Source organism: Anticarsia gemmatalis, chromosome 4, assembly GCF_050436995.1.
Source record: "Anticarsia gemmatalis isolate Benzon Research Colony breed Stoneville strain chromosome 4, ilAntGemm2 primary, whole genome shotgun sequence".
In the NCBI taxonomy this organism is placed as follows: domain Eukaryota; kingdom Metazoa; phylum Arthropoda; class Insecta; order Lepidoptera; family Erebidae; genus Anticarsia; species Anticarsia gemmatalis.
In genome coordinates, this window is record NC_134748.1 from 1,165,116 (window position 1) to 1,191,186 (window position 26,071).

At 33.1% G+C, this 26,071-nt stretch overlaps 1 protein-coding gene across 11 annotated transcripts in view; it reads left to right on the plus strand.

Moving 5' to 3' along the window:
- The window catches only part of mmd (disintegrin and metalloproteinase domain-containing protein mind-meld), a 476,847-nt gene that overhangs the window by 293,664 nt on the left and 157,112 nt on the right, over positions 1-26,071 (plus strand). For all 11 annotated transcript variants that reach the window (XM_076112972.1, XM_076136870.1, XM_076112975.1 and 8 more), the window contains one exon: positions 23,122-23,201. In XM_076112972.1, the coding sequence (XP_075969087.1) occupies positions 23,122-23,201 (80 nt within the window). The remainder of the gene's footprint in view (positions 1-23,121; positions 23,202-26,071) is intronic.

The following is a 26,071-nucleotide window of genomic DNA, read 5'->3' on the forward strand; positions in this document are numbered from 1 at the left end:
GAAATGATTCAGCAGTGGGACTGGTGAACGATTGAATTGAAGTGTCTTTAATGATAAGATTGTAATTGTATCAGAAGCCATGTATACAGCATGATGATTAAGGCGAGGCAATATACCTTAATGTTTAATATCTAGATAGACCCTAGGCCTTAAGTCTTGCCCTAAATATTATTCAAAAGTAAATGTGACCATTGGGCAATTATTGCGCTAGGATCTCTTTTTGGAAATAGGAGAGGGTTCATATTGTAAGTCCACAATCTTAGCCAACTTTATTTTGGTGAGTTACTGGCTTATTTAGAAATAATATTTCTCATACTTGTGCTATATAATTTGATCCAACCAATTTTACATCACCAGCTTTGATATCCATTTATTTTAAATTCCCTCGCTTTATAATTTTATCACCATTATAATCGGCTTTAGGAAAGCCAAATCCAATAACGTTTTTACCTGTTTGCTTTGCAATTTTACCTTAGCGAAGGTCCAAAACATAATTGAAACACAACATTTAAAATTAACGAAATTCTCGTCAACCTTCGGCTCTTCCCCTAGGGTCTTATAGTATTTTCTCGAAAATATTTAAAAGGCAAACAAAGGCACCGGTATCAGCTTGCAATATCTATTGTGTCGGCGAAATGAAGTCTCGACCTTATCTCAGATATCCGATCGGTGATTGAAATCGTCTTGGCCGATGTTCACTGCTGTATTTTTCTTTTTTTTCAATATTTTTCTAGATTGAAAATTTGTTGGAGCAGCATTGGAATGCAAATATTTACGGAACCAGTGATTTTAGATTGAGATCTCTTTATATGTTTTTGTGTTTCTTCTGCGACCTGGATGTCGGAATGTCGGCTCTAGTTTTTCTTTGTAGCACAGTTCAAGCTATTCTTAGAAGAATTTAATTAATTAAAAATATCATGATCGCCTATTACTATAGAATTTCTTAGTAACAGGATCAATAAATTCTATCTACATTTTATTTTATAAAATTACAAGCCGTATTAGTGTTACCCGGGTTAATTTTATATTTTAATCAATATTTTAAAAGGGAATCAATCTTTGAAAGGATATTTAACATTCACAAACCAATATAATACAAGTATATTTGACAGCGTCAATCTTCTAAAATATATCTACTTTTTTTAACCATTACGTATGTAAAGTTGGAGTTCTAAAAATTTGTCCCATAATTATAATTCCCCATATTTAAATTTAACATCACTTACATCAGCCTCACCATAAATCCCAACGATTCAAACGCTCACGTCACGTCAAAGATGTCGGATCACGTCAACGTCATTTTCTGCAAGATTACACTTGAGGACACTGAGCGGTATGTGTAATGAAGCTCGCGCCGCGCTCCGTTAGTCCATGTAATTGGACGTGTTAACTGATGTGTCCAGCCTTTGCTGGATCTTTGAAAGGAGCTGGCTGAAGACTGCGCCTGATGATTGACTAGTGGGTACCAAATTGAGGTAATTGCTGGAGGTAATTTTGATTGATGACGTGTGATCAATGAGGTAGTGCAGTTGCACTGCAGTGTATTTGGCTTGAAATGAGATGTATGATGATACAGTTAGATAGACTAATTATTGGAATTTGATAAAACATGGTTCTGTATGAAGCGTTGGTATATTTTCTCGAATAAAATTGACGATGTAAAAATGAACCTTTATAGTGTTTGAATGAAAGTGATCGAATGTAGAGGTCTTAAAAGATAGCGTTTGTAAATTATATAGACATTGCAAATACTTAAATGTGTACATATTTTTGACGTTGATGGTATCCCAATCTATGAATGGTCAAGAAAAGGTTGATACTATAAAAAAAATGTTTAATCCATTTTATGCTCAACATTCTCTAAGACAACACGCTCTTTTAATATCCAGATTATCATTAACAAAAGTCTGTAACACGATTAAAATTTACAAACTACTTAGCCTCATAGTAAAAGAGAAGTGGTTCGGTCAATTATTGAAAATTCTCCGAAGCTTTGTGCCATAAAAGCTTGTTGTTCCAAACGGGCTATTACTTTGTATTTTTAGTTCTCGCATTATAGTCAGAAGAAACGTGTAAAACTAGTCTAATTGTGTACCTCATTACGTAGAAAAACACTGCATAAAACTTTTAGTTTTCTTCTTTTTGTTGTTCTTTGTTGGTTGGCGCATAACATCATGCTGTTATTTCTCTAATGGAATGGGGGAAGGTGTATTACTGGGATCTTCTGTTATTATGTTTAAGTTACTAAATGGCTTCTACGTTATAACTATTATATTAAGCCCATTTTTACTCACGGTTGAGTATGGGCCTCAGTACGTTACCTTGCACGATCCTGTACAAGTCATATTCATTGCATTTGGTCCTCCTTATATCCTTTAGCTGATTGTCATTTCCTATTCGTTATTTGTTAAAATAGTTTTTTTAGGTCTTTAATACATTACATTACATACATACATTACTATTATTTGTGGATCACACAAATAATTGTTCCGTGTCGGAATCAAACCCACGACCTGCCGCAATGGTAACGGCGTGGCGTCCTAAACCACTGCGCCACGGAGGCAGTCAAATAACATAAGAATACTTTGAAAGTAATGATAAACTGTCTCTCGATTTTAATCATTGTTTGTTTGTTTGTCGTATGGTTAGTGGTCAACCTAGTGGCAAAGTTGTTCAAGCCGCCCGAGAGGCCTTTGACGTGGCTTAACGACTGTTATCTTAGTAGACAACAACCGGGACCGACTTTTAACGTGCCCTCCGAAGCACGGAGACGCCCAGTTCAAATACCACTATGCGGTCACCCATCTATGGAATGACCGCGCCAATGGTTGCTTAACCCACAGATCGTTTACCGACCGGTGAGCGCAACTGGCTTTGGGCGCCTCTGTTAATCAGCCTTTTAATAATTACCTCACTCTGAAACCTTAACTTCAAAGCCTTAATATCTCCAAGAGACTATAGACTTAATAGAATATAGTGCTATATAGCAACTACATATATAGCAGGCAATCGGTTCAGAGCGTCACCAATTAGCGGCCGCCTTTGTGCCTGCACCACTAAGCTCCTTATTGACATTACAGTCTTCAGTAATCTACAAGAGTACTATAGTTATAGACTAGATGATATTGGGTCTAGAATTCTGGAGTACTGAAATTTAATCAGATAATATTATAATGCAACGGGTTTTAAACGTGATTGATTTAGGTATAGGATACCTTATTTGTTTTCCTGACGTTTCGATAGAATTATTATTTAAGACCCGTTGCATTATAATATTATGTGTACAAGTTGCAAGAGTTTAAAATGGTTTTTTAAATGTTAATCAGGTTTTAATTTAGTTATTTGGTTTTTATGAAGTGATGGTTTGGGTGACGCATTGCATATATAGAGGCTTTCAGTGTTTTTGATGTTTCTGACGTTGAATTTCTTAATGTATTATGCTGCAGATATTCGTCGCGATAATTTTTCGTTCAGAATTTATAGAAATTCATCAGGCTTTTATTAAATTACTACCGATAACCGTCTAGCTATCGAAAAATTTGGCAAAAAATCGAAACAGCGCCTCTAGCTGGCTTCGTCGAAAATACTTTGGCAGTACATTTTAAATATCAATCTCTCGATACTAAACAGTACCTACTCACCACCGACTGTAGAGAAATGCTCGCAAATATACATAAATATAGCTACAAAACTCCCAATACTTGACCTAAATAACTAACCACATAATAAAGGAACGTCTACATAAAATTCGCACGAACCCACACAGTCTAGATAACCAGAGACAATAGAGGGAACAATAGCCAACTATTTATCATCGGTGTGAACGATGGAGCCGGATTGACCCAGCGTCAACCGCTCGCATGATAAATGAGTAGCGTGAGCAAAAACTTATACTTATATTAATGATTATTAGCGATAAATGTTTTGAGATGCTAGGAAATTATTTTATTAGGCTTTAAGGAAAGTACTCAGTACTCACAATAAAATTATTGTTGAAGCTTTTAAAATTGGTAAGACAAAAGATAGCCGGCCTATACCTAGTTTATATTTTCATATTAGCTTTAAATAATTAGATTTACGTAGGTATGTAAATAAAAAAGAACTTTTTCAATGGCCAATACATACTGTATTGTATAAGGCCAGCGCTGTTGACCATATCGTTAATTTCAAGCAACTGAAGAATAAAGACGAGCTAAAATGTACTTAATAGAAACGTAAAGCATAGTTTAAAGGCCATTTATCTTATGTAAGGAAATTGTTAAATGTTCCTGACTATGCATTTGGCATTTGCTGTAAATTTTATTATAATATTACCTATATTTCGATAAAAACTAGTATCTTAAGCAAAAACACCAAGAGTCCGTATCCGTCCGTCACATCCGTATAAAACACCAAGAGTAAGCTTTTAATTAACACCAAATAATTTATATCTGTTTAGCTTAACTACTAACATCCAAAAAGAAAGCGCATTACAGCAATATCTCAGCTACTATTTAGTACTGCAGTTAATTTAACGCAACGTTACGTAGACTAAATTAATGGGGACAACTTTTTTTGGATCCAGAATTATATGTACTGAAATAACTGCTAAAGCTTTTAGCGACTTATCTTTTCCAAAATATTTGCTTTAAAATTTGTACGTCGTTTTTATATCTTATGACATTTTATTTAATCGGGTTTATACTTATGTTGCTACATTTGGCATGGTTTAATTAGTCTTTATGTCAGTTTAGTCTTTTGTCAATCAGTAGGGCTGGATTTCAACTTTATACTGCAAGAATAAGGCGCGCATAAGCAGCTGCAAAGATCAATCAGTGGGTTAAACAAATAATCTGTGTTGCTGAGATTTCGTAGATAAGTGATAATTTAGTGATACTAGAAATAACCTATTATGAGAAGTCCGAGTACTGGAAGGCAGTTTGTCAGTCGAATATAACTAATAGTCCTAAAAGTTTTTGCACTTAGTTTATCGCATGCCATAGAAAGGAAATCAAAATTACTGCACAGCCAAAAGTTTTGTCTATTTCGTTCAGTATTATTTTATATTCCCAATATTATTCCTTATACCATAACCCCTTTCTGCCAACAGTACATAAAATATACGAAAGAATTCCATTATCATTCGTCTTAATGTATATTATTGTTTATCCCAAGGTGAAGATGTGATTGACACGGGTTCCATCGCATCCGCAATTATGATTAATGCCCATACTTCTAAATGACGTTATGGGAGAATAAATGGGGAAAATATTATTATTATATTGATGTTGAATCTTGTATGGGAGAAATTAATGAACAATCTATCAATGGTTATTTAAGTTGATTGGGATATTTTTTATTAGTTGGTTGAATTTTATCTGTTAATGACTGCTAAGGATTTGAATATGTCTTTAAATAATGGATTTTTATCAAACTTTTATATGATTAGTCCTATGATCGTGTTGCCTGTAAATCGAATATCAGACTTAGAAAAAATTAATATACAACATTTAACATTTTTTAAAGCTACTATAATGCTGTCTTCATGATGGTGGAAAATCGCCATTCAGTAGTGTCATAGTAAAACTATTGCGACAAAAAATGCTTACAAGAAGTCACTAATTGAAAAATTGGAACATTGGATATCATTGATTAGAGATCTGCCAATTACAAGCTTTATGGTTTTACCTAATAACTGCGAGCTTTCCCTTTATTTCGACCGAAATTCCGGACCGAATACTTCCATTCAAACTCGAGCGTACAAAAATAGGATTTTAGCATTCATACCTATCTTAACGTATAATTTTTCAAAGCTCTTCTATTTGGATAATTAATAGTAGTAGCTCCCACTTTTACACAAAACACAACAAAATGAGTAATGACTTTCATAGCTAAGTGAAAAGAAAAAACTATTTCGAAACAATAAATAAATCAATCAACGCGAGAATATAAATCACAAAAAACTAACTAGAGCTACCAATTATCACAATCTCTCCCAGACAGGGTATAAATATCGGTAAACACTATATTAATGTCTGTCTGTCTATCGGTATAGGCGCGTAGATGATTTGTGCGCTCGCCTGACAATTTTTCATCCACCCTACAACCACTAAATCACGCTGACAACTTCGGCCGGCTCAACTATTCGGCCTAACACCCTGTACAATAAACACAAACAAAATTCCACTTTATTCTTGAAGTGATAGAGTTTGTTTTTCATCAGCCGTGTCGTGTGAAGTATCCAAAGGTCGTCCCGTATATTTGATATTTGTTTACCGTCGTATAATAAAAATTCGTGTGAGTTATTACAGGTTGTGATCTTTGTCTTGTTAAAAATGGTTTCCTCTGAGATACATTTATCAGGGTCTTATTAAAATTTTGTTGCGTAAGGTACCGTTTATGTGACAATTTTGAAAGGTGGTATTTGCATCTTTATGAGTTTGAATTTATTCCTATACTTTGCATTTTGTGTCTTTTCAACATTAGACTATGTTTACTTTAGTTTTACGAGGAGGAATTTATTCTCTCGTCTAAACAAACATAATTTTGACACACGAGTCTATTGCCTTAAATCTAAACTATATCCCATAAATATACTCTATTAAAAAGCTATAGCGTTATTGGCTGTCGTGTTGCCAGTTACGAGCAATATGTTTACCATGTCCTCTGCAAACAGCGTGTGTACACACGCCCTTATGGCACGATTTGTGGTCGGTGTGCACTCACGCTTACTGTTTGAACACGGATTTTTTTAGAGTATTCGCTAAAGTGTGTGATATTTGCCGCAATAAAAGCTTTTAATGTTGGATTGTTGTTTAAACTGGGTTTTACTGAATGTTTTTGTAATATAAATTGCAAATCACTTGCGTTTTATTTATCGCTGTATATATGAAAGTAAAAATGCCCGCTCAAGAAGCTGAAGTGAAGGGTCGGGAAATTTTATAACAAGATTATATAATAACGTCCCCGACAACAAGCTTGACCAGTCACAAACAGACTCCCTCACCTCCCTAAACTTTAAGAAGCAAACTCAATTCCAAAGGGTGATTAACATAATAATACTTGTCCCAAATCCATTGAAAACTACAAAGAGCTGCCATCATAAATACAAATTCACATCAATAACCGAAAAACTTATCCCAAAATCTCATTTGCCTTCAAAAGGTTGAGAGATCTTGACAATATTCTTCCATCAAATTGTTTGAAACAGAAAAAGGTATGCAGCCTTGCCCTACCGTCGGGCTTCGCTCAAGTAACCATGTTATATAATATATAAGGTAAAACGTGCTCGTTCAATGGGAAACTAAGTGTGTAGGAGAGGAATTGTTTCATTGAGTTTTTACGTTAAAATATGCACCGTTGGATAAGCGTTAGTATTTTTAGGGAAATGTTTGAATGAGTGGAAAGCGTATATGGATGATGTGGTAATGTTTTCTATGTGTGTAATTTAGCAGGTCGATTTTGAATGTTTTATCTGAAAGAGTAGTTAAGTTAGGAAGTTAATGTTTAGTATTATATTTATAAGGCTTAGTTTTCTTAAGTAATAATTAATAACGATTGATAATGGAGTTAATAATGAGGTTAGCACACATAATTTCATTAATACTCTTTAACAAATATCTTAGTCTATTTCAAAATCCTACACATATTCGAATCAAAACACACGCAAACTGATTTCAAGAGGCTCTCAACAATACGCCCGAACAAAATCCTTCAATAAAACTACCGTAAGAAAAATCCTTGGAAATCTTGCAGCCGTTTCCTAACTAACCTGAAGTTTGTATACTTAACATGAAGTTCGTTGCATACGACGAACTCTAAAAGTTGAGTCGGTAGCTCAATGTGCTCACTTATTAAAACTTGATACTGAGAGATGTACTCGTTGTGGAGTTGGGAACGTTAGGTTTTTTGTAAAGGATTTTCTTCTTCAGCGTGTTTAGTTTTTTTTAATTCGTTTTTGTATGTCTACGTGTGTCATATATGTACATTAGTCACATCATTTAGATTGTTGTATTTGGCAGTATTGTCAATTTTTTTTCAAGAGAAATTTACTGTATTTACTGATACATTGGCCCTTAATTATAATAGCAGCGCGTTGCTGCTATTATAATTATGATTTATTTTTAAGTAAAGATATCTCAAATCCATAACTAAAAGTTTAAAAAATCTGATCAGATATTCGAGGCTTAAGCGCTTGTTAGTATAAAAAATGTAACTACACTTCTAGAAAATAATAATAGCAGTTAAAAATAGATGGATCATAGAATGATGAATGGAGTGCATAAATATGTTATAACTGGAACAGAATAAATATCTCGTTGACAGCTAATAGAGATGAATTGAACAATGAAACGTAGAAAATAAGCCTGTAAAAATATAGATACAGTATTTATTCGTTAGTTATATGTAATTTATAATAATTGCACTGACACATTTATATATATTATTACATTTTATAGGAAGCGCCAACTGTTTTATACAGAATTAGTAATCAGATCACTTTAATAATTGCGATGGCCAAAACCCTGTTCCTTGTATTGTAATTTATGTGTACCTTTAATTTTAAATACGATGCTAAGTTATAACTTTTAAACTCTCGCGTTGCATGTTTAATGTATAATAGAATACGGGAATTAACGCGAACACGCTTTTTACCTTAAAATGCCTAACGTTTCGGCGCAGGTTGCACTCGCCGTGGTCCCAGGCTGACTCAAGTCAGCCTGGGACCACGGCGAGTGCACATGTGATGCACATGTGAGTGTATTCACTACCCAGACCAAGATTACTTACTCTGCAGGCTTATACAACCTACTTCTATTATAAAAACCCGTATTCGAAACATTGATAGTCACAAGCAGTGCAAATGACCACAATTTAATGTATATTTAATTTTAATTCATTAACTGGTGGTCCGTGCGGTCAAGCGGAGTCCGCGCGCAATAATACCGATACTGTGACGTCACGTGCGTTTCAATACTATTTATTTTTGAAATTGAGGCTTCAATTAGGTTAATTAGGGCTGAGTTTTGATTGAATAGTGGTTAATGCTTGTTGAATTTCGGTTTATTTAGACAATGACAGGGCGTTGTGTCGTTTAGTAATTGAAAAAACTACTTTTAAATCAAAGGTTTATAAGTTCAAAAAGTAGGTCATAATTTCGAAGTAAATTCAAGTTATTTAAGCCATTATCAACTATAGTTAACAAGTTACAAGATAATAATAGTATTGTAGAGCCACGAATAAGAAAAAGAGAATTTGAAAGATTTTAGCAGCTCTCTTTCTCTCTTCTGTGCTATGAATCCCTTACATTAGTGTGGTCAGCCTACCTAATATTTCTTTTCCCCTTTGCTGTATCTTAGACATCGTCTTTGGCAACCTCACACTCCCTTAAAGATTTATAGCCAAATCGATATCATATTCTAAAACCAAAGTCATCACCGAAAAAGCATACGCGTCTTTCAAAATCACGATTGATAAATTAATACGAAGACAGCACTAAGACAGTGACGGAGTGATAATGAAAACACAATGAATAATGGTCTACTTTACAGCCCATCAGAAAGTTATAAACAAAATCAATAAACTGCCAGTTAACGGCGCGAATTAAAAAGTTTTCGTAACCAAGTCCCTTCGTTTCCAACAACAGTTTAAGAAAATTTTATTAGTACTATAAATATAAGTTTGTAGGTTCTCGGGAAGATGAAAGATTTTTGGCGTAAACATTGGTTTTGGGTCAAGGATATTTTTCAGATTCTAACTTTTGTGATGCAAGACTATAAAAGGATTTTTATATTATTCAAGGTTTACCAAAATATAGCACTATATATTGTCATGATCACTAAACTAGAACCACATGCGATTCTGCTGAAACATCAAGAAAAACAAAGCTAAAATGTAAAAAAAAATGTTTACTAGTTTTAGATCTTGTTGTAATTTGACCCCTTGATAAATACTTTGCGGTTAAAGATGTTCCAAGAAAGAAAAATATTGCAAAAAAAATTCTTCAATGATGATAAAATAAAATATTTTACATCACCAATTAACATTACATTTAATTATAAAAACAATTTACATTACCCACCAAATTTACAAAAGTACAAATCGAGACGCTGCACCCGACCACTCGAAAGCCCGCATCTCTACATCGCTAACGATATTCCCTAGTATAGCACGTATGGAGCGGAGTGAAGCAATAAAATGGCGCATTCACTCTCACCGAGACAATCGAAAAACCAGATTGCTATCGACTGTGGAATAAAACCGTTTATTTTATGTGCTACTGATGTGAAGGGATAGGAATAAATGCATCGGATGCGCTTGTTGTTTCCATTTATGGCTTGTAGTTGAAATTATGAATTAAGATTCGTTTGTAGATTTAAAGGAAAATTTATTGGTATTGGGGTTCAACTGGTTAAGAATTTGAAATTAAATGTTTGGGAATTATAAGAACGAGGAATAGGACAGAAACCTTTTACTGGATACGGAAAACAAGTCTCAAGAGCACTGCATAGAAACGAGCAATTTATTGATGAAAACTATACATACGAAGATAATATTTTGTTAATCAAATAGTAGTGATATCTAAATGCACATAAAAACACGGATTCATTTTAAGGCTTGAAAAGCGTCATGTATCATTGGAACAACGTTCTTAGAACTATTTTACACATTGTCCTAAGAAGATATTTTCCCAAAAATCATTTGAAATTGTATCAAAACAATAAAATGATTATAATTCACTTTAAATCCATAAAATTTAACTACTAAAATTGTCACAGCCCTTCCAAATGTTATTCCGTTACCCTTATTTATGAGTCAAAAGACCCACATGCCATTATCTGGCTTTATTCAAACAACGATACCTCAGTTTTATTACGGTTACAGTCAAAGGTTACTCTGATAAACATAAACTACTGATAACAGCTTATTTGTGGCTTATTTCTGGCTTGTATCAATATGTTAGCTTTTAGTTCGTGTATTAATTTTGGTACTTATATCATTAGACGCGTGGTTTTTGAAGATTTTTTTATATTTATATGTAAAGCCGTAATATGAAGATGATTAAGATATACCAACTTTAGATAGATACACTTATACGGATATAGATACAAAGGCTTTCGATAGTTTATGCCTAAAACAGCAAGTCAGTGAGTTTAAAAAGTATATGAGTAATAGAAAAAATTACAACTTGCTGTAAAGGTAAAGAAAAACATTGTGATGTATCCTGCAAGGTTTTAAAGAGTTCCTTAAAACAGTTCATTAAGGGTTACTAAATCCCCAGATCAGACTTACTTACTTGTTTCAGTAGCACGATTCACTACTTTTGACTTTTAAAATGTACTGCCAAAATAGTTTCTACGACGCTCGCAAGAGGCGCTGAACTATATTTCAAAGGAAATTTTTCGATAGCTATGCTGCCGGTTGTCGATAGCGGTAGTAATTTGCGGTACACATCCTAACATTTAAGCCACTAATCCAGTATGTATAACATTTTTCATATCACAGTCTACTTTATTTCAAAATTTTATATGCGAGTGGGCACTCGCTAGTAAAGAATAAACAAGCAGCCATTTTTCCAACCACACGCTTCATTAAAAAGCATTGACTACAGAATAGAGTGCATCGGTCGAGTAGAAAAGGCGCGGGATGTGGCCGAGCTAATTCGATAGAACAGAGTGCACTGTACTGTCTAGTATAGCATAAACCTGTTGCAGAATAGAATGAAGTTGGATATAGAACTCTCTTAATCTATACAGTCTCTTTTTAACTTGATTATTTGCACTTCACATGCAGTGTATCGTGTGAATAAATCTGTGTTCAAATACTTGTTTTTATTTAAATGGACTGTTTTTATAGAAGCTAAGGGTTTTGAAAGGATTGTTTGTTTGAAACATCAAGCATTCAAACCATCTCTACGTTATGTTTCAACGAAATTACTTTTCTTTATAGGTGTGATGGAAGGATTTCGTTATGTTAAATAGTTACATGTTTAGTGATTTTAAATTTTCGATTAATATTGTATTTTTTTAAACAAAAGTGTGTTCCTTTTTCTTTCAAACCTATAGTATTTCTAACGAATGTGACTCTCATGAACAAAACAAAATTGTAACCAGCCTGGTACTTCCTGAAACCACGTAATTTATTTCGAAAAAATAAACAACACACATGCCAAAGTAACCACAGCATACATTTTCGTTCCGTTAATTTACAACAAGTTAAGCCAAGTTAATCGGCTCTTGATTAAAGCTCAGTTAAACAGCATAATGGCTATTAACACCATTAACTTGAAGTAGTAACTTCATGCCATATAAAACGGGGTTTTAACTGTAATCCAGGCTTATTTATGACATCGACCGCATCGAAAATAGTTTTAAATAATTTGCAATCAGATGCAATTAAAACGTACTTGCGTTTTACGGGTAGTTTTAATACATTTGTGGTTTTGTGGGAGAAATTGTATTGATCGTGTTGTGGTTCATATTTTGATAATTAATTGTAGTTTGTAATAATGTTGCGATTGTGTAGTAGACAATAATGACAATTATATTGCACTGAGGATTCCAGTAGCGCAATTGTCTACCTCTATCGATCGACAGGGCAGTAGTGGATCAAATATGCTTTGAGCAATTTACTTTCATTGTGTAATTTACAAAACTTTCTAGCAATACCATTCAAATTAATTGAGAAAATATAAATTTTCTATGTAAATATTACGCTATTTTCCTACGACCAACTCTCGCAATCCATGTCCAAAATACAACCCCAAAAAATTAATAACCCCATTGTTCCAAAAACCGCAATATAGGGGTAGAAAAAATAAAAATACATAGGTCCCTCGGCGTCCGTTACTTTGGACCGCTGGCCCAGAATCTCACCCAAGATGGACATTCAAAGCGTTTTGCGTAAAAACACACAAACTGTCAGGGCTACACTTTCGGCCAACGAAATGTAGCAATTTGATAGTGGGTTGATCGTTTGGGGGGTTATTAAAATTGATTAAATAAATGGAACGTGTTGTTATGTGTAATGTTCGATTGTATAACTGACTAGCTGACCCGCGCAGCTTCGCTTGCGTCACATAAGAGAGAATGGGTCAAAATTTTCCCTGTTTTGTAATATTTTTCGTTGCTACTCCGCTCCTATTGGTCGTAGCGTGATGAAATATAGCCTATAGCCTTCCTCGATAAATGGACTATCCAACACTGAAAGAATTTTTCAAATCGGAACAGTAGTTCCTGAGATTAGCGCGTTCAAACAAACAAACAAACTCTTCAGCTTTATAATATTAGTATAGATGTTGATGAATGACTTGCATGTCGGATGCTCTTAAGGGTAAAATACCTGTTTTTACGTTGTCAAGAAAACAAAAGGTTTTGTTAAGAAAAGTACTCTTAATCAGATACATTTAGATTATAGTTACCCATCAAAAAAATAAAAAGTTACGGTCTCTATAAAATTTAAATTAACTTAGTTATACAGACATTGATCTTAACTTGTACTGCAGAGAAATTTTGTCGTAATATAATTTAAATTACAATACAACCACAATCTCGAGAGCCATAACAAAATCATTGCAACATAAAACGAACGAATTTCACGCAAATACAAAATTATTACCGAAATATAAAATTTAGCTTGTAAAACACATTAAACAAAGCAAGTTCTTTGTTCACGTCCCAATTAAATTTTCAGCGCAAATACAGGTGCCAAAATGTTGCAGTAAATTGTTATTAAAATATATATTTTGTTTGCTGCGTAATTTATTTTGGTCTGCTTTATATTTTAATGATGTGTTTTATTGAAGGGTTTGACAGAAATTACTGAGAATTTTGAATTGTTTTATAAATTATCGTCAATTGACATTAGTATTGAAAATATGGTCAGTGACAAGTCGCACTGGATACAAAAATGTTCTCCCACTTTTCATTTAATTTATCGTATTGTTTTACTGGAGAATAATGTCGGATTACGACTATCTTCAACCTTTTACAATGTTCATGCCACAATGGTCACCACGTCAGGATGATGTATAATTTTCACATGAACAAACATTTTTTGTAGTTTTGTAGTCTATTTTCTGTTTCATTAAACGTTTGTTGTATAAATCTCTGCAATTCAGATTTATTTATAAAGCTGAAGTTGCTTTGCTGATTTTCCCAGCAGCAATTGCGTCGAATGGTTGTAGAGACTGACTGAATCCTGCGACCACGGCCAGTGTAACCTGCGCCGAAACATCAAGCATTTTAATGTAAAATTCGTGTTCTCGATAATTTCCGTATTCTTGTTCTTCTTATCGTATGGTTAGTGGTCAACCTAGTGTCAAAGTTGTTCAAGCCGCTCAAAGGCCTTGTTAATATTAATACTTATATGTAACCATACAACCCCTATATAACCCGCAAAGGGTGACAATTTGTAAGTCGTCACGTCGCCTACACATGTCTCTCTATTATTGTTTCTGTTAGAATCTAAATGATTTATATCTGTAAGATATTGCAATTTAGTTGCAATGTTGACTTATGGCTGCGTTGAATTGTTTTGTACGTTCCTTATTTTTGTGATGTTTTTAGTGTAAGTGATATAAATTGTTTGTTACAAACTTTGAAAGATTTATCTGCTTGTTTGTTGTAGATTTTCTGTTTTTGAGACACTTTTTATTAGGTCAAGTTAAAACTTATTTTAATTCTGATATTTTTAAATGTAAAATTTTTGAATGTTTTCTCTTTTAAGTAAATCTCTCTTTCTCTTAGTCTCTTTTAAAATATTATTTTCAAATACTGAATAACAGAGTTAATGGTAATGCTCATATTTCCGAAAAATACACTATTACTATAAAAAACAACACAAAATAGCCTGGTTCATATTGGACTCAAAATCTAAATTATTATTTTCAGACTTGATTACACATAAAAAGGATACCTGGCCTGGGAGCCTGAGGCCTTACATTCAACTAACACATACACCCACTAAACACGGATACAACAAACCGAAACATACAAGAAAAATCATCATCACATAATATCAAAAGTAACAGTATTTCGTTCACTCAGTATCAAAGGAACCACGCTTCACTTGGCTCGTTACCGCAAATGTAATTGAAAAAATACTCGTATTCAATGGACTTTCTTAATGTTTTTGTTGTATCAAATAATACGGACATTTTATTGTCACAGCCCTTGAGGAAATGAGAAAGATGTACTCTTACTTTAGACAAATACGTTTGTGATTTTAGAGAAACACCGGTTTAATATTGCTGTATGAATCAAAGTATGTGATGCAGGCTTTACAAGAATAGAAAATAAATCGCAGTGACCCGCACTTGGCCTATGATGGCCTTAAGGACTAGCCTTTCCCTCATCTCAAGAAAAGACCATTTGCCTAGCTAGTTTCGGAAGAGTTAGATAGTTACGGAAGTGAGTTAAATTTATTATTTCGAGAGTAACTGTATTTATAACTGTTTGGTATCTGTTTGGTAAGATGCACATGTACTTCTAAAAGAAAGTTGAGAGTTCAAATTCAATAGCAGTTATAAACCTGTGGTAGAATGTTATCTTAAACTGTTCAATAATTTTAGCGTTTTTAAGTAAGAAACATATTATATCTAAAATTTTATGTTTTTAAAAAATTACAGAGTTTAGAAGTAAAATAGCTGTAAAATATAAGCATGATATAAAATTAAACTTTTTATAAAAGAACTGCTGTGTAATTTGTTATTTTACAGTAGAGAGCAGAAACTAAAACAATAACGCCACAAAGACTATTTCGGCTCACTTTATCTGTACAAGTGTAAAACCCCGTGAATATAAATCCTATTCCTCAACAAAGAGAAACATTACCTCTACACATGCATTAGCACTTCGCAATATTTTATCTCTAAGTGTTTCGTACATTGCTGTTTCGTACCCAACCTCGGCATAACTATTTACTGCCGGCTACGCAATGTATCGTGCGCATTCGGAAATTGTTTTCGTGTTTGAGAGATTTATTTACAAGTACTTTTAGTTTATTTGTTCGTTCCGAAATTCTGATGAATTGGATATACTTTGTGTGTCTTTGTTTAGAATGGAATGGAGGGAAAGTTGGAGTTGGGATAATGGTTAAAGCTTAAATACTGTGGCTAAACTGTGACGTCATCTGTTCCATGAAGCCTGGAATTCGGTTTTGTTTTACATGTTGTGGTATTAGGAATTGAAAACGTGGGATATTGTTACAGAGTTATTAGGTGACGTTTATATTCCATTTTAATTAAATGTTTTTGGTTTTTGAGAAATACATATTATTATTATCAAATTCGTTATTAACGTCAAAGTATGTATATTTTTTTAATAAAAAATGAAAGAAAACAAAACTGCTTTAATTCGTATACTATTTTTTTTCAATTTAAATTATTGAAAGGGTAATCGGTAACCATCCGTTAGTCGACGACCACGTCCTTTTTGAAGGCGGTCAAAAACAATCGAGCGCCAAATTTACGACCAATTTAAATTATGAACCAAGAACATCCCATATATTTTTCGTCCAAACATTGTATGAAAATTTATGCCGAACCGAATCTTTCATTAAAAAGCTCAGAATCGGAGCAACAACACATATTTCTTGAAAACAAAAGAACGGCCTGATGCATGGCCTCTTTGCTAATTAAAAAGATTATGCGATACCCTACTTAAATCAGTAGGTACAGGATTGTTTTGGACCCTAGCGGTACCGTTTTTGAATAAGGGTCCGACCCATTATGCTACGGGTTGAATGTGGTTCGCGGTTCCAGATTTCGGGTTCAGGTTACAGGTTGCGGGCTCAGGTCGGATGTAATTGTTTTGTTAAACAAATGTGTCATGTTCTTAAGAAGTGCTTGGAGCCGTTTCTCGGATGGAATTCACCTTGTTGTGTTGCCTTGACCTAATTTGAGACCACTTGTAACTTGAAACATGATATTATGTGAATGCTATCTATCATACAATAGTATTTAAACATTTTGTATGGACTACTGAGTTATTATACAGGAAAACTGTATCAAGAACCTGCTCCTTTTATATAAAAAAATGGCCTGTAATTCTTTCAATGACACCTTTTTTATTGTAAACCAATTAGGAGGTATCCATAAAACGAATTCGATGCTGTTGAAACATTAAAAATATGAATGTTAAGCATCACAAAATTGGTCATCAAACGTGCACTTAATTTTCGCCTCATATCCTTTGACTTAAACAGTTTTGGAAGGTTTACAAAGTGCTTTCCTAAGTACCCACACCTACGTGAATATCTGAGATTCCTGAATTCACCCCGTGTATCGTGTTCGGCAATCTCCGTTTAACTTCGTAACACTTCGGGTGACAGATCCTTTAAAGATACGGATGATATGTTGCGGAATTATGGTAGGGTAAATATTTACAGGTAATACGAATTAATTGGGAAATAAATTAGTTTCTCCCTTAGAAGTGGGGTGGTAAAGGTGCTGTAACGATTTTGTATAGATAAGTAACTACGTAGTAAGATGTAGATAGATGACGTATGCATAATAGAACGGATTTGATAAAACACGAATAGACCTCAAAAAACCTATTGGGTAATCACAAAAATATTATATTCTACCACTTGTAAATAATAGTGTCTTACTTACGATTCCATGATCAGATGTATCTTGTGTGTGATAACCATCATGTCATAGTCGCGAAAAAGTGCTAAGTCTTATTCTCAATAGTCTTACGGTGTTCAGAAATGAGGTAAGTATATTATAGTTTCTTCTATATAGCTTCAGAAAAACTCTAACGTGAAATTAGTACTGTAATACACGATCACCAGTGAGTTCACGATTGTTTAGTTTGAGAATGACTTTTTGCCAACCAGTGGCATACCATTGATTCCCTCTCAAACTGCTTCATCAATCTCTATCTGCAGCAATTTCTTGTCAAATTATGTACTCGTCCTTGCAACGCCAATTGGTCCTACTTCAATGTCATATACCAGAAAAGCATCTACCAAACTATTAAACAAATCCCAATATATTTTTGTCCAACACGACACTCTAATCCTATTACAGCACATATCAGCATTGGCGTCGCGTTGACAGCTCGCACTAATTAACTAATACTAATTGTGTATTAAACCAGAGACCCTTATCGGTGCCAATGTGACAATCAATTGACAGTTTTGAACCAATATTGGTGGGTTTAGCCAATGTTTAGGATTAAAATGGAAAGTGAATTTGGTGTACAAATGTTGGACAGTGTTATAGCCAATATTGGACTTGAGAACAGGCTCCATATTTAAACTGTTTGAATAGACTACTATGTATTCATAGATTATAAATTAAAGGCAAAAGTACGAATGATAATGAATCCATAATCGTAGTTGAGTATGCAGAAATTTTGAAGTTAAGCTTTTACGCCATGTTATCTGCAGTTATGTATGACAATATGATTCATATTAAATTGTAAATATTCAAATTAAAAGTTCTCATTAATTTAGCTTAGCAGATCGCAAAAATTAATTATAACAAGCTTAATCACGCAATAATAGTTCACAAAACGTATATTTCATTACTTCAGAGACAAACTATAGGTAATTGCAAAACTAAGTTCAAAAATACCTCCACATTAATACCATTAAATATTGAACCATTTTAATTAAAACGCTGAAGAACTCTCGAAACCTCCGCGAAGTGATATTGAAACCTCAGTTTATTGTTTATTCTTCTTCAAACTGAAAAACTGTTTTATGAGTTTTATTCCACTATTTCGTTCAGAAAATCAACGGTGAGCTAAATAATAATACTACTTGTAGAGTAGTATCTTAATTGCAACACTGCTACATTGACATAAATGTATACAAAATGCCTCTACAGTGAGATAAATGACTCTGATTTTATTATTGACAACTATCTGCAATTTATCAATTCATAATCTTAATTAACATTATCATGAACAGCATAATTATGCCTTCCTACTGCAGATTGTGGATTTTCTTCCAGTCTCAAACCTTGAACAAAAAAAATTAAAACGATTTGGTAAATTACTATGAGACACCAGTGGCGCTGATTATTATTTACTAGTATTATAACTAATAAAATGTCGAAAATCAACTATTAAAATATTCTTCTGAAAGTAATAAACACTAATATAAAGAAATATTTGTGTACTAGGTAATTTTCCATACAGAAACACAAACGGCGAACGGCAAGCCATAAAAAAAGAAATTAACCTGCATCCCTTTACGAAAACTCGCAGCTCTCAAAAATGGAGCCGTGTTCAAATTCAATTAAAATATATGAACTTTTAGCACGAGAATATTTAGTTTATTTTTTAACTAGTGTCTACTGACGCGGACATACATTGCAGTATGGCCGTGTTCCCGTGTTGCCTGAAGCCAGTGGATTATTAAATTTCTGCTATGGCTAGCAATAATCCGATGTAGCTCACGAACCTCTGACCTGGTCTAGCTTTCTCTGACCTCCTTTGACCTGGCCGCTGATTATGTTTTGGCATGTTGGTTTATGATTTTGAGATTTATATGTCGATGAATAATACATAATTCACTATGTGCTACATAATAATTATGTGACTACGTAAGCTAAACACTGTGTAAGTCGCTATTCATGTATTTAGCAAAATATTTTGTCTGTCTTCTGTCTGTTAAATATTTTTCAAATGATACTAATACATAATATACATAATAATATAATTATATACGCTACACATAATGTTCTCTAGAACTATATGCAAGTACTTCTCTCTTATAAATAAATTGTATATTTCAATACATCTTAAAATAGACACTTGCATTATTCATGGTATGTTCACAAAACTCATAATATTGGTAAATATTGATGTATAAAGAAAACAAAATATGACACTGTATACAAACATAATCTGCTATAAATATACTCTATATCTATTTCTGTACTCCTAAAGATTATTATCAATAAAGCCTCCATAGGAATTCTTGAAAAAGCACCCGCGGCTAAACAATAAAACTCCGTTTTAATTATATCTTAAATAAGAAGCGAAAAAATCCAATAAAATTCCCGCTTTATTAAATAACATTATGGGTAAAATAAGGGGAAAATCTCTCACAAAAACATATAATAAGCAAAATACTTGATGTGAAACGATTAGTGCTATATTTTTGTTCAGACAAAAAAAAATGTTTGATGTTTATTGCGACCAATTCAATGTTTAATATCCAATTTGGTAACAATTGTAGGGAAAAGCACTTATGAGTGCTTGGAGAATTTCATAATGTTTTGCTCATAAGGGTGAGTTTATATTTCCGGCCGGTTCTTTTTCCGGGTCATGAACGGCAGGTAAGGGAGATTTTTCATGGAGTTTTTGCGAAGGCTATGTATGCAAACCTTGTACGGGGTCTCTGCATCTTTTGTGATGGTAATTTTAGTCATGATTTTATCGATATTTTATAAATTGGATTATGAAAAACTTATTATATTTAACGAAAGTAAAATATCCTTACTAATGAAAATGTAACGAAGGAATTTAATCGTGATTTTTTTTCTTATAGCTTATGTGGTAGTGAATTTGATCGACTGTTTCCAGTTGCTATAGACCAAAATGGACCAATAAACTTAGCCTAAACTAACAACTGAGATACTCAGAAAGAATTCTCACGCTCACGTCTAGATTTCGCGACTAAAACGGAGGAAAGTCTAAAATTCTATCTCTCTAGTAATATTTCTACTTTTAACACATTCTAAAACTGTATACATCTAGTCTGCCAGAAGAACTTTCACCTACAATGTAAACTGAACTTTACGCTGCCGTAATAGCGTACATATTTGATATTAAAGAATTGTTAACCTCCCTTTGTCCCCATTGTTCTATACAGAGAGAAGCAGGGCGTGTAAAATTCTCTCATTAGATGGCCTATCAAAAATTCTGTTTGACACCGTCAGTGTACGTAATTGTCGTTTGATTAAAGAATACTTTGGTAAATAATACTCTAGTATAAATACATTGTTGAAATCATTTGTTGTATTTTTTGCGACGTGTAAGTAGACGCCTTTGTGTTTTTCGGTATTTTTTTCGGTTTGTGTTTTGTTTGTGATCTTATGTCAGTAATTTTGGACAATGTAAACTTGATTTTAGCTAAGGCTTTAGTTTAAAAGTTTAATAAGTAATAATTATTTTTAAAATGAGAGGAACAAGAAGGTTGCTAATATAGGGATATAAGGATCATAATGTCAGATAATACTTGGATGTTAAAGTATTTTGACCTTAGAACTTATGAAATTGAAACATTTTCTTGCAGAGAAATCACGCCAGACATTAAAACGCCCAAAACCCCAAATCTATTTACCTCAAAAATCTCTAATAAAACATTTATGAAAAACCCTCAAAAAATGAAATGGCGAAAAAAGAAAATGGAAATCGCATCAATTGGGCTGGCAAATTCAATCATGAAGTCAACCTTATATATAATTATGTTTGCCTCCTTGCTTCGGTGACGTTGACTGGCGAACACTGCGAGTACGAACAGATATAGACATTCGGTTCAGTGAATCGTCGCTACTTATTTTCTTCTCAGGAGTGACCCATTTCTTTCAGTCCGCTTGTTATGTACGTGAATTGTTTTTTTTTGTGTAGTTTTTAGTTTTTAGTGTTAGTTGTGGCTGGACATTTTTAATACCATGTATCTTTTAAAGAAGCAAACTATACGCAATACACATTATGATCAAAATTTTGTATGAGCGCCTCTAACGCATTACGGAAGAACTAATTTCTTCTGGATAATGTAGAAAGTCAAACACTCGCTGATCGATAGTATGGACAGAATAAGGAACATCGCATTATAGAATCAAGAAATTAATTTTGAATACCTTTTTTAAAAGTTTACCACAAAGTGCAATTTTAAAGCCAAGAAATTTTATAAATAGTTTTCAAATTTCACTCTCAACTAAAAACTGAGTCCCGCCCTAACAACACACCTCGTTCAATTGTTAAAACATAAATAATATAGGTGGAAGTTGTCGGGAGCAACCCTCATCAGAGTTGGTCATTAGCAGCTTGTCGGAGCCTGTTCTGTCCGATCCCAGGGAGAAGGGATTTGTGTCCACTGTGCACTAATTTAATGGAATTTTCCCCAAGAAACCTCCGTTTTTGCCCACTATGTTTTGTTTTGAAATGTTTCGTGATTTTGATGGAGATTTTTGACCTTTTGTTAAGTAATTAGTGAAATATTTTTATGGGCTCGTAAATTATTCTTGGACAAAGTTTTATGGATAAAACTAATTGTGTAAATACTTACGTGTAGTTTTCAGAAGTCAATTTTAATAAGAGTAGAATTCAAGCCTGACTCAAAATAACCAAAGTTTATTTTCGGAGGTCTGACTATTTAATTATAAAAGAAGGTTTTGTGATTTCGCCGTGTAAGCAAAATAAGAAAAACGAAAAATATAGAAAGTGAAAACTTAGTAATTCCCACGAATTTAAGGCTTAACACTTATCACTCACACTATCTTAAATGAACATTTCCATACATTTACATTCTAACCACACTCGAAAGATAATATGAAAAACCATTAATCTAAAAACATATTAAATTGTACAAAACGCAAAAGGTTAAATGAAAGTTAGCATTTTCAGTCGTAATGTCGGGTAATCAAAAATATTTCATATGTCATATCAGGCGTACGAATCACCGTTTTAGTCAAAAATCCTTTATTCTTTCTCTCATTGAAATTCACAGTCTGTCTTTTAGTGTTTACGACGGCAAAAGCAATAAATTTTAGACTATAGGTCTTTTCTTTGTAAATTAAATGATGAATTAGATTGAGAAGCTTTTGTTCAATTCGTGATTTTTTATAATAATATTCATTTTATTGCCTCTTAAGTCAAATCAAAGGTTTTTATGGATAAAATGAATGACTTAGACATAATGTTGATAACTATATTGGAAACAAACACTTTAAAAATATTTTTATGGTTAGTATCTATATACCTTAGAAAGTGGAGTTTAAACCTTAATTAGTTAATAATGTGGATTATTATTGAAGAGAAAATCATATTCTGTAAAATTAAACACAACTAATCGAGCGAAAATTGCATAAATATAGACAATGTGGATTTGGATTTTTAATTAATAGATGGTAAAAAAGTAAAATCGTTAAGTGTAACATTTATTTTTTCTTTGTTTCAGACTGGAAAACACTTTCACAGGACATCACTTCTCATCAAAGCTTTTAATCATAAGTTCAGGCTGGACCTTGAGCTTAACACGTAAGTACTAAAGATATGTATTAAGCTTTTTATTAAACTTAATAATATTTCGTGGCACACTTACTCGTATTCGATTATTTTAAAGATCACCTATGACTGATTTTTGCAGCGCGTTGTATTCACTTCGACAATATTTATAAATATATTAATATTTAAAACACTAGACACACAGGCCAAATAAATAATTAAAACTATAGGATTGAAATTACTTTTATACATAAAAATAAATCGCCAAACGTGTTGCTAAGTGCAAAACTCAAGAACCGTTTAAACAATTTGACTTATTATTTATGTAAAATTGCCACGGGAAAGGTTTTTATGCAGAGAAGAAAACAAAAAAAATCTAAGAAAATTCGTGAGCAGAACTGCGGGGGGTTAGCTAGTATAATGATAATAGTTCGGTTTAAAACTAAGCAGACAGGGTTATAGTAACTCTGTCTGTTTTCAAACTCATTAATATTATTTTCATATTTACCTAAAAGCTTAACTAATCCTTAAGCATCTATTTCTATCTTCCATCTATCCTTAATGAAGTTATATTGTCGAACAATTTTTACCCCGGATTGATTTTTCTTAACAAATAACCCAGAAATCTATATTTTCGGTAAAAAGGAAATGTTATATCAGCTTCTCGAGGAAAATGTTGAGGAAAAACGGCTATATCATAATACACGAGTTCTTTAAGGAAGTTTGTAGTTGATATAACAAAAATAATAGCTTTGAAAAATATGGATCAGAATTATGTTGCGTAACAGAAATTATCTCACTCTTTTATATAATTATGAAAATAATAATATACTCTAGGAATACATTTTTACAATTCCACGTATTTTCGTGTAATTGTAAAAATATCGCGCTTTCTATATTTACAAAGAACACAAAGATTTACAAATGGTGCTGCTTCAGAATAAAAACATTTTACTTCCACATTGTTTTCTAAAAATACAAGAGCCCAATAACCACAGTGAGTTAAAATATCAATAGAACCGCCTAGTAAAAATATATCGATATCCACAAAACCACGAAAAAAGGCGACGGGCAAGCTTCCAATTGTTAAAAACCAAATCCCGACCTCTTACTTTGGAACTGTCCACTAAGGACCGAACAATACAAACTGGAAAAAAAACCTATTCCAATTTGTTGAAAATAAATACACCAATCGCGGCCTAAAAGAAATCCAAGTCACTACAAAATGCTAACAAATCGTACAAACTCCCGGGAGAACTTCAAAACAGTTTCGACGTACACCATAAATGAAATATAAAGGGACGAAGCATGATACGAACTTATGGAAGTAGCACGAGGGAAAGGGACAACGATACACCTTACAGATATGTAAGACAAGGAGGGAAGAATTGTGAAGTCGTTCAAAGTCTCGCTATTGCGAGTTGGGAATCGTTGGATTTCTTTCGTTTAAGATAAGCTGTTAGTAATGCCGGGCCAGGCGTGGTATTGCAAAATTCATATTATGAGTAGGATTCGTGCGTGTGGTATAGGTAAATGGCTTTTACGATGATAATATTGTGATGCACGGTGAATTTTTGATAAAAGCGAGCCGTAAACAAAAGGAAGGTGGAGAGGATGAAATAACTGGGACGGATGTGATCATATCTGATGATTGAAGCCATGAGTATCTCAAAGATTTTGATAAGTGTATTCAGAATGCAAGATGTTTAAAAATTTAATGTCAGGAGAAACCAAAACTTTTCTAGCTACACAGTAGTGGATTAATTAAAACGACAGCCATCATTTTTCAAAGTAATATAATAATAATATAGTTATTAGAGTGCTTGAAATAGTCGAAATTAACAGAAGAGACTAACAGTTCACGGGTAGAATTTCGGCACTAACGTATAATTTAAATAAGTTCCTTTGAAATACATTCGAATGCAGATCAATTTTCATAGTTTGCAAATCACCTTTATGAGTACAGGAGAAAATTTACCATTAAAATAGTCCATTGACATTTATAAACCTTAACAAGGCAGACGATACAAGCACCATCTTTATTTTCTTTGATCTCAACATTCAAAAACTCAGTCCAACTATCGCCTTTATACAGGTACATTCATAATAAGGTTGCTTGCTCAAAAAGCTAAAGCAGCTCGTTAAACACACAGCTCTTCTCTAAAAAGGAAATAAAAATTCATAGGAACGAATTCTACCTGAGAAATGCAGTGCCTTATTAAAACAATGTGAAAGATGACATTTCTTTAAGAACATTTCTATAACAATGTTCAAGCTTGCTGCAGTAATAATTTTAATACTGTCTTAATATGAATCGCGAGTTTTGATGCCGTTTTCGCATTACCATAGTTTTCTTAAAGCTTTTCGCTAATTATGTTTTGTTTATTAAGATGGATAGAGTGGACGATATAAATCTTGGAAATAAGGTACTAGCGTTTGAGTAGATATTGAAAATTAGTTTTGGTGTAAAAAACTCAGGACAGTGTTGTATAAACTTGTATCATCGCTTTTCATTCTGCTCAAAGATTGACTGGATTGCTCCTAACCTAACCAGATTATTTCATTAAATTAATCGAGTTACTATAGAATCTCTGTCTACCTCTTTTGTTTTGTTTTCTAATACAATGTGAATGTATTGAAAAAACTAAACATGACGTGGACGTCATTATTATTATTAGAATAGACTTTCGGAACTGTTAATTAAGGTATAAAAATAAACCAAGCATTTTTCGCTTGCTCAAATAAAATTCTTCATCAATAACACCCTTCTCAATTATACAGCAACTCCAACATTCCACAATCAATACGCCACAGAACACCAATTTATAAACAGCCAACAAAAGCCGACAACTCTAACTTCACAAACATTTTCATTTCAAAATGCAAATTGAAAAATGAGAACG